Genomic DNA, 16,710 nt, shown 5'->3' with positions numbered 1-16,710 from the left:
TGCAATTCACATTGTGATGTGTTTTGTACCATTGTGTCAATATCACTGAGTAATTTCAGTTCTTGCTATTACCTTGCACCAAATATAGTTTATACTCTCAGTAAAACCACAAAAATATCCTAATATACCTTCCAAAGCCTCAAGCCAGACCCCTATAATATTCTCACCAAACACTAGGAATGTTCTAGCAATACCATAGAAATGGCCTAGGAATACCCCAATTTCACCTTCACTATATTTTAGGAATATTCTAGATAAATCTCAGCCTATACTATGGAAATATTCTTGATATTGTCCAGAGGTACCCTCAATTACCCTATTAATAGATTCAACTAGTATAGAAATACCCAAGTATTTTCCAAGGAATGATTTATAAACACTCTACTCATATAGTCTCTTTAGCAATATCCTTCCTTTACCTCGAAACAACCCAGGTTTTCTTCAGATCCATTCTAGCTATTCCCTTCCTCTACTCTAGGAAGATCCTTATTATAACCTAGGATTACACTGGATAAGTTCTTAAAATACTCCCAGCTATGCTGTAATAATAATCAAACTACACTCTGTCTGTCTGTTGGTCTATCTATCTAGAAACAGCGCGGAATAGGCCCTTCTGGCCCTCTGAGCTGTGCAGCTCAACCTCGATTTAACCCTAGCCTAAACAGAGGACAATTTACAATGAGCAATTAACCTATCAGCTGGTATGTCTTTGGACTGTAGGAGGAAACCAGAGCACCCAGAAAAAGCCCCCGCAGTCATGGGGAAAACATGCAAACTCCTTACAGGCAGCAGTGGGAACTCTAACTATATTCAAGGAGCAAACTAACAACCATGGCATTATCCTAGCAATGACCCTGCAATATCCCAATTCTACCCTTACAATACCTTTGAAATATTTTGGACATAACCTATCAAACCACAGCTATCCACTCGGATCACTCTACCTGTGATCTTTATCTTCCTTTATCTCACCACTCTTTATTGCAACTTGGGTCCTATTATTTACAAAATGATCATAACCCAATTATTTCCTTGACTGTTTATGACCAAGTTCGTGCAGAAGATGAAGTATAGAGTACAAACTCAGTACAGACCCTTCCTGTGCAACCTGCCCCTTGTCACATCACATTATAAGTGGTCTATTTTCCTATTGTACGCACATGACAACTGAAACCCAAGACTTTTACATTAACCCTAGGGTTAATTTCTACCATTAGCTATGACATTATGTCCCCAAATCTCTACTTTCAATTATATTGGCAGGATTTTGCACGTGATCTACAGTATTCATCTATTCTTCCTATTCACCTCTCAGGCAGCTGCCTCTTTCAGACACATGGCATTCTTTGAGCACCAAACTGCAATCATATATAACTGATCTAACCCGAAATCCACTATAGGGGATAAATCAATATACTGTACGTATAAATTGCAAAGAAATTAGCATTTTAACCAGTCCTATTGAAGAATCCTCACTAAACCAGTATACAGTAGCAGCTGCTCTTGCTGATCACAGGAGCTTTCTCAATCTTCCTCAAAAATTACTCAGGTCAAGAAATATTGTATTTTTAAAGTATTTAAATAGAAAATATCATTCATAAAATTTGCAAATATATTAAAGAGTACATTCATATATTGGCAGTCTCAATATAGGCTACGTCTTTCTTACATAATTTTTTCTTACATGTCACCAGGAGTCCACTACATATATTCCGTATTGACTATTGTTAGTTACCTGTGAACTGAGGGACTTGCTAGGCAGTTTCAGATAGCAGTTCAGAATCAAACATGTTCCTCCAGGTCTAAGTTTGCATTTAGATTAGAATAGCATCAAAATCCATCCGGGTTTACTATGGTCAATATTTTTGCTTGTAGCTTTTTAAACACAGATTTACTTAACAAACTATTTGAGATTCCTGGTCCATGCTTCAGGACTGCTGAAACCCTTAGAGGTACTCTTCTTACCTCCTGATATTCTCCCTATCTACTCTCCCAACCTCCACTGTCCAAAGTTCAAAGTACATTTATTGTCAAACTATGTATCAATTATACAACCTTTTTTTTAAAACTTTTTAAAATTGTTTTCAAATAGTTACAGAATAAATGTGTATGAGAAAAAAAAATGTGTTACCCAGCCCCCCTCCCCTTAACCCCTCCCCCCTAACATCCCTATTAAAAAAAAAGAAAGAAAGAAAGAAAAAAAGGAATGCCTGGATATTGGAAGATCCCCACATGCTCCATGGAGTTCGTAATAACTTTAGTATATATATTTATTTCTTTCCCCAAGTAACCAATTATTTCATCTTCGGAGCACCTATATATTTAATCCTGTCTTTTGTAAATAAGGGCGCCAAATTTTCAAAAATGTTTCATATTTATCTCTTAAGTTGTAAGTGATTTTTTCAAGTGGAATACAGCCATAAATTTCATTCTTCCAATTATACAACCTTGAGATTTATCTCCTTACAGGCAACCACCAAACAAGAAACCCAAAAGCACCCATTAGTAAAAAGACTGATAAATGGGCAGAGAGACATAAAAAAAAACACAAATCGTGCAAACATAAAAGCAAGCAATGACATTCAGAATGAAAGTGAGTTCACAGGCACGAGGCCCAGATCAGCTGAAACAAGCCCCCACCCTTAGCCTCAGTTCATCACACCGTGGGGCAAATCATTGTCAAGCTCTAAGACATGAAGCCTGGAGTAGGCCATAGCCTCAGCTTCAGTGCCATGGAGAGTTGAGTAAACATCGCGGAGCAGCAAGGAGAACCGGCTCGATCCTCGCCTCCAGTCCCTGACACCCGGCCTTTACAATCTATCCAACCCAGTGTTTAAATTGTCCAAACACTGTATCATCCCTCGCACTAGGACCTGGCCCCTGTCGCATCAATACACTCTGGGCCTGGATCCCGCTGCCACGTTCCAGCCTATGCCCAACCTTTCCACTTAGATCAATCCAACCTCGCTCTCGATTTTGGTGGACAGGCTCAAAAACTCATCTGCTCCAACTTTTTTCCGCTTCGAATGCCCATAACTCCATCTCGAACATGTCTTGACCTCGCTCCAATCACTTGTCCTCGAATGCGCCTCGACCTCACTCCAACCCTAGCTCACACAAGCACACCTTGACTCTCAGATCAGCCTTGCCTCTGCTCACCTCCTCATTGCTTCTGGTGATCATTTACCACAACTTTCCATAGAAAAAAAGTGTTATTAATAAAGTATTCAGATGTATTTCTTGCTTTATGAACCAGCAATAAGCTGTATCCCATCTTCATTTGCACCATCTTAAACCAGAAATCTGTGAACAGTTGTCGTCAGAAATTCAGAAGGGTAGAACTGGAAGTGTGCAGAGATCTCAAGAGTTTCCAAGGGTGGTGAAGTTAACTAAGACTTAGAGGAAGGAAACTCAGAGCAATGTAAGTACAAGAATGATGAAGATAAAGTATTGCTAGAAATAAGCCAATGCTGATCACGGCCAATGGGCGAGTGGGACTTGATTTAAGTAGGACATGGGCAACAGAGGTTTGGAAAAGGTACCTTGCTCCAAGTGAAAGATCCTTAGACTGACTGGGAAACTATTTTCACCATTTACACATAGCATTGAAATTAGTAATCCATAAATAAAAACATCTTGGAGATCCCCACCACATGCAGTTTCTTCAGCAGGCACTGCTTCAAATAGGCAGTGGCTGACATTGAGGCCTACCACCATCCAGGGCATGCCACCTTCACGTGGTTACCATCATGCACTGAGGTCCCACGCCTCCACGTTCAGCAACATCTACTCTCATACAACCATCACCATCTAGTAAGGGGGGGGGGGGGAGCTACTGCACAGGATCGAAATAAGCTGCAGAGAGCTGTAAACTTAGTCAGCTCCATCATGACAACTAGCCTCCATAATACCCAGTACACCTTCAAGGAGCAATGCGTGAAAAAGATGGCTTCCATCATTAAGAGCCCCCCATCACCCAGGAAATGCCCTGTTCCCACTGCTACCATCAGGAATGAGGTACAGGAGCCTGAAGGCACACACTCAACAATTCAGGGACAACTTCTTCTGCTCTACCATCTGATTTCTGAATGGACATTGAACCCATGAACACTGCCTCGGAACCTTTTTTATTTTTCTTTGTGCACTACTTATGTATTGCATTGTACTGCTGTGACAAAGACAACAAACTTCACAAGATATGCCGCTGATACTAAAATTGATTCTGACCTGATCTGCACAATTCTGATCCTACCTCAGGAATGGAACACTGGATCTGTTTTTGTACTTCTATAGACATGTCTCTGTGCTTTATTTGGCATTGACATTTTATCTTTCTTTTTCTCTCCACTGTCTTGTATAATTTATGTATGTGGGATTTATACTCTGTGTCTGAACATATGTGCTTGTTACATTGCTCTGAGCAAGCTTTTCATTGTATCTGCACCTCACTGTACTTGTGCACATGACAATAAACTCAACTTGATTGTTGAGAGGAACTAGTTGTACCCATGTACTCATGCCTTTTTTATGCAGTCACTTAGTAAGGCAGGTCAAAAGTAGCAGGGAAAGCACTCTCACTCCTAGGGGCAGAAAGGAAGTTGACAACAAAAGCCTACACTGAGTCTCCAGTGCAGTTCTGACGAAAAGCAGCAGTGTTAGAGGCTCTATCGCTCAGATGAGACATCTGTCCAAGACCTCATCAACCGGAAGTGAGAGAGAATTCTGACTGTGTGCACCACTGCCTGGTGTGGCCACTCCAATGCAGAGGATTGAAAGAGGACTGCTGATTCAGCCAGCTCCATCACAGGAACAAGCCTCCCAGCATCGAGGACACCTTTCAAAGGCAATGCCTCAAGAAGGCGGCATCCATCATTAACAACACTCACCTCCCAAGACATGGCACATGGGCACTTCTCATTACTACCATCAGGGAGGAGGTACAGGAACTTGAAAACCCATACTCATCAATTTAGGAGCAGCTTCTTCCCCTCTGTCATCAGATTTCTGAATGGTCCATGAACACTACCTCGTTATTCCTCTTTTGCAGTATTTAGTTATTTGCCATTGTAGATATAGTGTCTTGCACTGTACTGCTGTACAAAGCAATGAATTTCATGACATACTGCATGTCAGACATAATGAGCTGACTCTAATTCTGAAGGTTCCAAGGCATGATTATGAAGACAAACAGTGGTATCCTGGCCAGTAACTATCCTTCAAACAGAAATCAATATGATCAATATTACATCCATCTTGTGGATCTCGATTCAACAAGAATGTGCATTGGCTGTTGTGGTTCCTACTTCAGAGGCTGTGAAACAAATTAAGGAGTCCTTAGGGCATGAGCACCTTAGAAATACAAGTCTTGTTTTCATTGATGCATGAGGTCATATTACAGTTTAATTATTTATTAGAACTTTAAGCAAGCCAAACTTTCTTACCTGTCAAGTGCTCTACTGGTGGGCATGCTTCTTGCAAATCCTCGAATTCCCATTTTCTGGAAGTATGGAATGCAGGAGATATTTGCAGCAATCACAGCAACAGAGTCCGAGGGATTGACAAAGAACCCATTTCTCCCAAGGATCAAGTTACGATCCTGTTTTGAATAAAGCAATCTATTTTAATATCTTATCCCCAATTTAAGTTCATCTGGTTTGTCTTCTAACAATCTCCAGCAGCCATCTGGATATTTTCAAAGTGAAAGCTGCCCTACATTATTTTACCTGGATTCTAGGAAGAGAGCCAGAACATGAGGGTTAAAGGGCAAAAGCCCTGAATATTTTTCTGAAACCTCTTGCTGTACATGAAGGCTCTATAACCATTCAAAAGCCAAGATGGGAACGCATGCAGCCAAGTTTAGCATGCAGGAGAGTGTTGAGAATTTGTAATCAAGCAAGCTAACTCATATAATGTGTTCATGATTTTGTATGACTACAAGATTACATTAAGTCCACCTCAAATATGGCTGTGTATTTTAATTGTATGAAATTATGCAACTTAAGTATTTATATTTGGAGTTAAGGTGACATTGCATTTTCTTAACAAGTCTTCAAAAGATTAGAGCAGCAAATATCCAAAGACATGCAAAGTCCATGAATATCCTGTTAAGATCAATAGGGTCTTCTGGTAATACCTCCTTAGTTACATAAGACCTAGGTAGAGATTGCAGAGTACACCGTTTAAATGTAGACTATCAGGAATGATAGCCTTGACAATGAGGGAATACCTCAGGCACCACTAATTAAATGAGGAGCTGTTAAGAGACATGAGTTAGTAGGTCAATTGGGCAGTGCAAGCTTGTTGCACCAGATGGTCCTGTTACTGTGCTGTATTTTTAAATAAAGTAAAATAAATAAACAAAAGATATTATGGTAATAAATGCAGATCAATCGTTACCCCATCTCCATCAAAGGCTGCACCAAATCCATATTCCCCTCCTTTCATAGCCTCAAGAAGAGAGGTAGCATATGTGAGGTTTGGGTCTGGGTGATGTCCACCAAAGTCTTCCAATGGAACGCAATTGACAGCAGAGTTTGCGGGAGCTCCAAGCTCATCACAGAGTATTCGCCTTACATAGGGACCCATAACTGCAAAAGCAAAGACAAAGATCACAGCAGCTTTCTTCAATATGTCAAAAAGGACCAGGATTCAGCATTAAGGTCCTTCATCCATTCTTCATTCAGTGAGGGGTTAGTTGAACTGATCTTTAGTCTCTATTCCACCTTCATGTCTGATCGCCATAAACATTTCTCAATCTCAGGCGACAACATGGAGCATCAGCGCCATCCAGAAGTAGGAACTTCAACAAAGTACTGTACACTCTCATGAACAAGTCTGGTCTGCCGCTTCTTCCCCTGCCTCCCTCCCTCATGTGAAAGGTCACCGTTTCAGTGTGCAGTGCCCTGTAAACATTCCACTACTTTCCATCCTCAAAGTGTTCCAAATAAACCACAGCAATCAGCACTTGCAGATGTTCTGTATGGGGCTGCTTTATGACTGTGCGCATTGCTTCATTCTTTGTTTTGCTGCTCCCTGGGTACTCCCCGGGATTTTAATCGAATCATAGAAACTCCTCCGTAGAAGAAGAGCATTCAGCCTATCTTGGGAGTGCCAGATCTTTGAAAAGAGCTCTCCAAACAGTCTATTTAGATTCATTCACCCATTCCACCACTTGGAATCTCGAAGCAATTTTGGGGGTAACTATACAATTGCTGCAGGGAAATAGTGGCAGGCTTGAAATTGACCGTAGGAAGGTTACCTTGTCTGTACCTATGTGTCTGTGATGGAGCTACTTGCACGTTTGTCCCTTGTACCAGTATCTAACCACACTTGTGCCCGTGACAATGAACTCGACTTGACTTGAAGGTTAATTCACACATAACATCTGAACACTTGCAGTATTCTTGTGCGATGCTTTCTGATCAGGACAGGAAAGTATCAAACATTTCACCAATTCCTAGAGAAGTCATTACATGTCATTTGGTGCGGGTGATTCAGCTACAGTGCTTTGAAAAAGTACTCAGCCCCACAACTACTTTTACTTATTAGTATCTTATTTTCTACATTCTAAACATATTGAAGTAGGACTTGTTGAACTAATTTACTAAATATTGTGCATCATGTCAAATCAAAAGAAAAATTCCAAAAACTTGTCAACAACTGATGAAAAATTAAAAAATAACATTGTGAGGCTGAAGAAGTATTCATCCACTTTGTAATTATGACACTAACTTTCCTCAGGCTATATGTTACCTTACCAATTCACCCAATTAGTTGATGCAGAAAATTGGAGGATCAACTGTTTTCATTGAATTCATAAGAATAAATACTCCCTCCCTCTGTAAGGTCCAACAGTACGGTAAATTTTCAACAGACCAAACCAAAATGAAGTCAAAAGTGCATTCAAAACAAGGTAGAAGAATGATAATAGAGAAGCACAAATTTGGGGAAGTGTACAAGACCATCTCTAAGGAACTGATCATACCTCAGAGCACAGTCCAGTTCATCGTGAAAAAGTGGAGAAAATATGAAACCAAAGTCAACTGCCTAGGTCAGGCCACCCCTCTAAAGTTAGTCGACATCGAAGAGTTGTACTTGTAAGCGAGACTACTGTGATGCCAGCGGTCACTGAGTGAGCTGCAGAAGTCAATGGCTGCTACTGAAGTACTTGGCTCTACAATCTCTAGGACCTTGCACAAACAGTGTATTTATGGAAAAATGGCAAGGAAGAAGCTCTGGCTGAACAAAAGCTCTATGCTGGTAAAGACTTTGCAAAGTGTTTCTTAGAAGATACTGTAAAAATGTGGAAGAAGATGATGTAGTTGGATGAGACTAGCGTGGAACACTTTGGCCTTGACACTAAGTGGTACATGTGGCGTGAATCTGATACTGTGCATCAGGCAGGTAACACCATCCCTACTGTAAAGTATGGTGGAGGTAGTGTTATGCTATGGAGGTGTTTTGCTGCAGCAGGGACTGGAAATCTGGGCAGGATTGATGGGAAAGTGAATGCTGCTAAATACAGAGAGAGTCTGGATAAAATCCTGCTAGCCTCTGCCAGAATGCTTAAAGTGGGGAGTAAGTTTGCCTCTCAGCAGGACAATGACCTAAAACACACTTCCAGAGCAACCATGGAGTGGCTTCAAATTGAAGAAAACTGACGTCCTTGAGTGGCACAGTCAGAATCCTGACCTTAACCCAATCAATTATCTCCGGCAAGACCTGAAGATTGCCACTCCCCAACTAACCTGGCACAGCTTGAGCAATGTTGCAAGAAGGGATGGACAAATCTTGCTCCATCACGTTGCGCAAAGCTAATAGAGACTTATCCAAAAAGACTTCTGGCTGTAATAGCTGCCAGAGGTGGTTCAATTAAGTACTGAGCAAAGGGGGATGAATACTTTTGAACTGCTGACGTTCCAGTTTTTGAATTTTTAGTTTTTCATGCTTCAGTTTTCCCTGGTTTCTGGGCCCCTCTGTGAAAAAGGAGCATGTGATTCATAAATTAAAGTTTTCAGTTAAATTGATCAAAGTTCCTGGTTGTAATACTTATTTATGTGAACAAAAGGTTGGGGGGGTTCAATACTTTTATAAGGCACTATAAATGACTGTTCTCAAAATAAAAATGATCTGGAAGGTGAGGCAGATAATTGGAACATACTTATTTATGGGTATAACATATTGCCTATGTAGCCAATCAAGTCTATCGCAGTTACCTGTATAATTCCATTAACCCTATCCCTACTCTCCTTATTTCCTTGTAACCTCACAACTTATGTTCCCTCACATATGCTTGTCAACCCTGCCTTTTAAATTTTTTTTTGCCATTAACCCACATTATGAAGCAAATTACCCAAATGTGTCAATCAGAATATCTTTGGAATGCAAGCCAGAGCACGTGGAGAGATTGTGCAGTTGGCAAAGATTTTACCCAAGGGCAGGGTTGAACCCTTGTCCCAGAAGTTATGAATTAACAACACCAACTATTGCACCAATGAAGCCCACTTTATGGGGCTTTTTCAAGAACCTGGGATCTCTCCCTTATCATGTGTCTTAAATCCTAAACGAGAATCATACCTCTACACAAATAAGCTTAATTCTTTAAGGCTGCAGTTTTAGATAGAATTGATGAACACAGTTTCTCCAGTCTAGTCATGTAATCTCTCAAACCAGAAACCATGCTGATAAATCTTCCCTGTACCCTCTCCAAAGACTTCACGTTGCTAGAGCTGAAACAACGCAAACTAAAAATCTGTCCTCGGTCGACAGTGCTAAGCACCTATGTAAGTGAGTACTGACCGTGGATTGTATCTGGAAACACAAGAAAATGCAGATGCTGGAACTGGAATCGACAAAGGATTTGATGGAAGAACTCAGTGGGTTGAGCAGCTTTTGTGGGAGGAAAGCAACTGTTGACATTTCGGGCTGGAATCCTACATCAGGACCTGGTGGATTGTACCCCACACATATGCATCTGTTGACTCCAGCAGAACCAAATGTTGGGAGGGAATTACATAAGCACTTAACACCAAGGACTAAACACAAGTTTCTACCCGGTCATTGCTACCAATCATTGCGTAAGTTATTATTTACATTAATGTTACTTTTTTCTGTAGCTAGAAGGAACCATAACAAAAGAAATATAACAAGAGCCAGTCATCAATTCAGCCGGGCAATGCTTCAGCTTACCTCCATGCATGGCATCTATCCTTATTTTCAGTTGGTTAGGTCCAGTGAGTAATCCTCTGATGGCACTGAAGTCAAAGATGGTTCTCAGCATGTTGAGGTAAACATCTACTGTGTCTACAATTTCAACTGGAAATGTAGAAGGAAACAGTCAATGTGTTACTAAAGGTAGTATGATTCAGAGGTACTTTGTGAGCAAAGTTTGTTAAATATGCTTTGATCTTTTCAGGATGGAGGCAGAAGAGGCTGCAGGTGCTGGAGTCTGGAGCAACCCACAATCTGCTGGAGGAACTCAGCTGGTTAGGCAGCATCTGTGGGGGACCAAATCGGCCTTCATTATTCTTGGGTCAAGACCTTTCATCTGGACTGAAAGATGAGGAGAGGTAGTCAGTAGGAAAAGGTGGTGGGAAGCAGTGGAGCAAAAGCTGGCAGGTAATATATGGATCCAGGTGTGGATGGGAGAGTGGAAGTAGCAACAGAAGCTGGGAGGAGACAGGTGGAGATGAGAAAGGGCTGAATGTGATGAAATATGACAGGAGAGGAAGGTGAGGAATTGAGCCAAGTGAGGGAAGTTGGGTGGGCTGATAGGAACATTGGAGGAGGGGAACCAGTGGAAAGAGAGTGTGGATGATGGGCAGATGGAGTGTGTGGAAGAAGGCAAAGAAGCCAGATGATGGGACCGGGGATAAGTGTAGGAAGAACTGGATAGATCAACCAATGGGTTTAGGTTATCCTCTCTTAGGCAACCCATTGAAAAAAGCCCCCATTCTTCTAAAACAGGGGTTCCTAACTTTTTTTTATGCCATGCAGCCTAACCTTCTTTATTCCATGGGACCCAGATTGGAACCCCTGTAAGACAAAACTCCAATGCCATATTTAATTTTGCTGACAGAATTCTGACCAAATTTGCTGACCCAATGTTGTTGGCCGAAAACTGATGAACAATCAGCAAATAGGAGAGAGGCTGGAAATCTGGCTGAATGGTGCTACAACAAGAACCTCTCAGTCAATGTCAGCAAGACAAAAGAGCTGATTATTGACTACAGGAGGAGGAAACCAGAAGTCCATGAGCCAGTCCTCATCAGGGGACCAGAGGGGGAGAGGGTCACAAACTTTAAAACCTTTGATGTTATCATTTTGGAGGATCTGTCCTGGGTCAAGCACATACAGTAAGTGCCATTACAAGGAAGGCACAACATCTCTACTTTCTTATAAGTTTGTGAACATTTGGCATGTCATCTAAAACTTTAACAAACTTCTATAGATGTGTGTTGAAGAGTATAGTCACTGGTTGTATCATGGCCTGGAATGGAAACACTAATGCCCTTGAACGGAAAAGCCTTCAGAAAGTAGTAGATATAGCTCAGTCCGTCGAGGGTAAAATCCTCCCTACCACTGAGCCCATCTACTGGGAGCACTACTGCAGGAAAGCAGCATCCATCATCAAAGATCTGCACCCCTCAGGCCATGCTCTCTTCTCACTGTTGCCATCAGGAATGAGGTACAGAAGCCTCAGGACCCACACCACAAGGTTTAAGAACAGTTATTACCCTTCAACAATCAGGGTGGTGAACCAGAGGGAATGACTTCACTCAACTTCACTCACCACAACACTGAACTGATTTCACAACCTATGAACTTACTTTCAAGGTCTCTACAACTTATGTTCTCAGTATTTATTGGGTATTCATTTATTTATTAGTCTATACATTAATTGCTTCTTTTGTATTGCACAGTTGTTGTGTTTTGCACATTGCTTGTTTGTCCATCTTTGCTGTGAGCAATTTTTCATTGATTCATTTGTGTTTCTTTGAATTTACTGTGAATGCCCACAAGAAAATGAATTGCAAGGTGACATACATGTACTTTGATAACAAATTTACTTTGAAATTTGAGGTGCCTCGTCAATTATTTGTAGCTGAGATACACGTAAATATTTATGCTCAATAATCACTGAGGACTCAGAGCAATGCCAGATGCAAGTTTGATGCAAAAGCCCTTGCACTAACTCTCCAGATTATGAAAAAGCACTCAGAAGAATTATTGTGAGCTATTCAGCTGAATGTATCCACAATAGCTGAGGAAGAACATAGTAGGGTGTTGTCATTTTCCAGCTCTTAGTCCACAACCATTAGGTTACTGTACATCAAGCACATATTCAATAATTGGTTAGAATAGAGTTCAGAATATAGTCACAAACACAAGAAAATCTGCAGATACTGGGAATCCAAAGACACATAATGTTGGCAGAACTCAGCAGGCCAGGCAGCATTTATGGAGAAGAGTACAGTCGACGGTTCCGGCTGAAACCCTTTATCAGGACTGGAAAAGAAGATGAGAGTGAGAGGAAGAAGGGTGGGGGGAGGGGAGGAAGAAGTACAAGGTGGTGGGTGATAGGTGGAACCAGGAGAGAGGGGAGGGGTGAAGTAAAGAGCTGGGAAGTTGATTGGTGAATGAGATAAAGGGCTGTAGGAGGGTGAATCTGATAGGAGAGGTTAGAAGACCATGGAAAAATGGGAGGAGGAGGAGCACCAGAGGGAAGTAATGGGTAGGTAAGGAGAGAAGGTAAGAGAGGGGAATGGGGAATGCTAAAGGGTGGGGCAATTACCAGAAGGTCAGTAAATCAATTTCCATACTATCAGGAAGGAGACTACCCAGGTGGAATATAAAGTATTGCTCCTCCAACCTGAGCATGGCCTCATTGCGGCAGTAGAGAAGGCCATGTGTTGGAATTGGAATGGGAAGTAGAATTGAAATGAGTGGCGACTGGAAAATCCCACTTTTTATGGCGGATGGAGCAAAGATTCTTGGCGAAGCAGTCTCCCAATCTACACTGAAGTACAGGTGGCCACATTGGGTGCACGGGATACAGTAGATCTCCTTACCTGCTCATCACCTCCCTCTGGTGCTTCTCCCCCTTCCCTTTTGTCCATGGTCTTCTATCCTCTCCTATCAGATTCCCCCTCCTGCCCCTTACCTCTTTCCCCAATCAACTTCCCAGCTTTTTACTTCACCCCCTCCCCTCTCCCAGCTTCAACTACCACCTACCACCTTGCACTTCTTCCTCTCACTTCTCATCTTCTGTTCCAGTCCGGAGGAAGGGTCTCGGCCTGAAACGTTAACTGTTTACTCTTCTCCATAGATGCTGCCTGGCCTGCTGAGTTCCTCCAGCATTTTGTGTGTGCTGCCTCAGACGATAGTGTTACAGTTATTACAGAGAAAGTGCAGTACAGGAGAACAGAGAAAGTGCAAGGGCCAGGATGAGGTAGATCATGAGATCAAGAGTTCATGTTTACGGTATTAGTGTCCTGTTCAAGTGTCTTAAAACCGTGGGATAGGAGCTGTGTCTTGAGCCTGGTGCTACAAGTTTTCAAGCTTTCGTATCTTCTGCCTGATGGAAGAGGGTGTGTATGGGGGGCAGTGGAAGTGGACCAGGGTAGGAGGAATCTTTTATTACATAGGTTGAGCATTTGTGCTATCATCAACCCTTCAGGTAGCCTGGCTCCCCACCAATATTTTATTGAGTAGAATCCTGCAGCTCAAAAACAGGCCCTTTGTCCCAGCTCATCCAATCTGACCAAGGTGTCATAGGGTCACGTGACTGGGAAACAGGCCCTTCGGTCCATCTTGTCCATTCTGACCCAGGTGTCAGAGTCATACAGCATAGAAGCAGGTCCTTTGACCCAGCGGCTTCCTGCTCATCCTATTTGCCTGCATCTGAATTGAATTTATTTAAATCTTACATCCATCCCACAATGCGTGGGAGTAATAATCTTTGCATTATGACTCTGTTGCAATGTACAGACATGTGAATTTATAAATCTAATGGCTTGTAGAAAGAAGCTGAGCTCGTGAATAAAAGTAATTTACTTCTAATCCTTTTACCATTTACTTTAAATCTGTATCTCCTGGCTTTACGTAGTCACTCCTTCATACCTTCACACCTCCTCTGTCTCACACTTACAATTTTATACACCTCACTTACATCCTCTCTCAATTCCAAACAAACTTAGCCTATCTTTCCTGTTATATTCTCCAGTCTTGACAACATTATTGTAAATCTTTTCTTTGCCCTCTCTTCTGCAATTCACATTCTTGCGATGGGAAGCATGTGCCATAATTCACTGAAATAAACCCAGGAACAGTGTCGGTCATCAAGAAATAGCAAAATGCACAGACGTATTAAAGTAACTTGTGGCGTACATTGCAGGGATTGGGCTGCATTTTCATTGCAGTTACGCACGTTAAAGTTGTTCAGCTTGTCATGTTTATTACTCATGTTTTTGGAAGCTAGTGAAATATAATATCAAAGGCAGCAAAATTTCCTTTAGCTTCAATTATGATCGCTCTTTAATTTATGACACTAACTTGACAGGTCGGGGGGGGGGTGGGAAGAGAGAGAAAGAGAGAAAGAAACAGCACATTCAACAGGGCAACATTATTTTCGTGTTCTGCCTGAAGCAGCAGGCAAGGTATTTGTGATTTAGAATGGATGAAAGATTTAAAACTAGGACATTGTTTAACCAGGGTGCCAGTTAGGTTCTACAAATATACGAGTAATGGAAGAATTGGACTTGGAGAGTAGAGTTTTAAATGAGCTTATAAGACTATAGACCATAAGACATAGGAGCAGAATTAGGCCATTCGGCCCATCAAGTCTGCTCCGTCATTCCATTATGAATGATTTATTATCCCTCTCAGCCCTATTCTCCTGCCTTCTCACTATACACTTTCACACCCTTACTAATCAAGAGCCTCTCAACCTCTGATTTAAATATACCCACAGCCATATGCAACAATGAATTCCACAGATTTACCACCCACTGGCTAAAGAAATTTCTCTTTGTCTCTATTCTAACAGGATGTTATTCTATTCTGAGCCATCTCAGCTACTGTTCAAAGGCCTGCGTACAACTCCCATCTCAACTCTACCCACAAGGATTCTGCATCTTCCGATCCTATATCATTTCTTTTGAAGGATTTGGTTTCATTTTTCAACAGTACCATCCACCTCCTCTTCCTTCCTACCTGTCCTTTTGATACGTTTATCCTCTTTGTTAAGCTCCCAACTATGATCTTCTTTCAGTCACGACTCAGTGATGCTCACGTCATACTTGCCAATTTCCAACTGTGTTACAAGATCATCTGCCTTTTTCTGTATCCTGCGTGCATTCAAACATAACACCTTCATTCCTGGATTCATCACCCTTTTCCATTTTGCCCCCATGTTAGCAGAAGTTAAATTCTTATTCTTTTCAAAACTTTTTGTCTTTTTATTTATTCTGGAGATTTTCATTACCTCTCTTGCACTCGCCTTCCCTTTTATGTTATCCTCACTTTTCAAAATTGTTGAACTGTTGAACCTACTATTTAGCTTAAATGCACACTTGAACTCATCTCACTGACTGCATTTTTGCCCTATTACATGCCCATCCTTCACAGTCTCACTACACAGCATCTACTTGTATACCAACTGCCCCATCCCCTGCCCTCTCACTCCAGTTCCCAGCTCCCCTGCCAAATTTGTTTAAGCCCTCCCCAACAGCTTGGATAAATCTGCATACAAGGCTATGGCATAGAGGAAGGAGACAGGGAGTATCTTTTTCCCAGGGTAGAGATGTCTAATACCAGAGGGTATGCATTTAAGGTGAGAATGGATAGGTTCAAAGGGGATGTGAGGGGGAAGCTTTTTACTCGAGAGCGGTGGCTACCTGGAATGCTCTGTCTGGTATGGTGGTAGAGACAAATACAGTGGAGGCTTTTAAGAGTTGCTTAGATAGACACATGGGCTTGGAGGATGGCGCCTCTGGGGTGCGGCCTTGTGTGGCCCTGTGGATGACTGGTGTTGCCTACTGAGGTGTCGTGGGAGATGGAACATCAGGATTTCGCTGCAGCAGATGAATGGACAGAGATCTCTGTAGTCAAGCAGTTGCATATTCTCTCTTTCTCTCGATGTAAGGAGAGCTTGCTGCTGATTCTTGGGTCAGGAATCTGAGAGTAAAAAGTGGCGTGCAGACTGTAATATTGTAACAGCGACTGTCAGTCTCCCCTTTCCCTGTGAAGTGGGTGATATCTCTCTGTCCTTTGTTAGTGAGAGAGTGCGCCTGTGGCACGTCGAGTAAACAATAGGCTTTGTTGACTACAGATCATGGTCTCTGAGTACTTGGCTGTAGCTGGGTGGGTGCTGGTGCTTTTTGCTGAATGGGCACGGGAGGAGGGTGGAGGTTGACGCTGTTGCTTGGAGAGGGGGGAGAGGAAGCTTTGGGGTTCTAATGCTTTCTGTCATTCATTCTTCTGGAGTTCTTCTGGTTTTTGCAGATGTCTGAAGACAAGTATTTTGGGTTGTACACTATATTCATTCTATGATGATAAATAGAACTGTTTGAACCATTTGGATATGAGGGATATTGACATTGTGTAGGTAGGAGGGATTCGTTTTTGATTTACCTTTTAGTTGGTTTGGCACAACATTGTGGGCCTGTTTCTGTGCTCTACTATGTTCTATTTTCCATGGTTGCCAGGGAG

At 41.9% G+C, this 16,710-nt stretch overlaps 1 protein-coding gene across 1 annotated transcript in view; it reads right to left on the bottom strand.

Moving 5' to 3' along the window:
• pgm5 (phosphoglucomutase 5) overlaps positions 1 to 16,710 on the bottom strand; it is a 185,593-nt gene that overhangs the window by 80,442 nt on the left and 88,441 nt on the right. The window contains exons 4-6 of the mRNA XM_073048482.1: positions 10,189 to 10,314; positions 6,397 to 6,587; positions 5,442 to 5,596 (exon numbers count right to left, since the gene is read on the bottom strand). Of these exons, the coding sequence (XP_072904583.1) occupies positions 5,442 to 5,596; positions 6,397 to 6,587; positions 10,189 to 10,314 (472 nt within the window). The remainder of the gene's footprint in view (positions 1 to 5,441; positions 5,597 to 6,396; positions 6,588 to 10,188; positions 10,315 to 16,710) is intronic.

This window comes from Hemitrygon akajei, chromosome 6 (assembly GCF_048418815.1).
Source record: "Hemitrygon akajei chromosome 6, sHemAka1.3, whole genome shotgun sequence".
Taxonomy (NCBI): domain Eukaryota; kingdom Metazoa; phylum Chordata; class Chondrichthyes; order Myliobatiformes; family Dasyatidae; genus Hemitrygon; species Hemitrygon akajei.
This window is presented reverse-complemented; position numbering and strand designations above follow the sequence as displayed.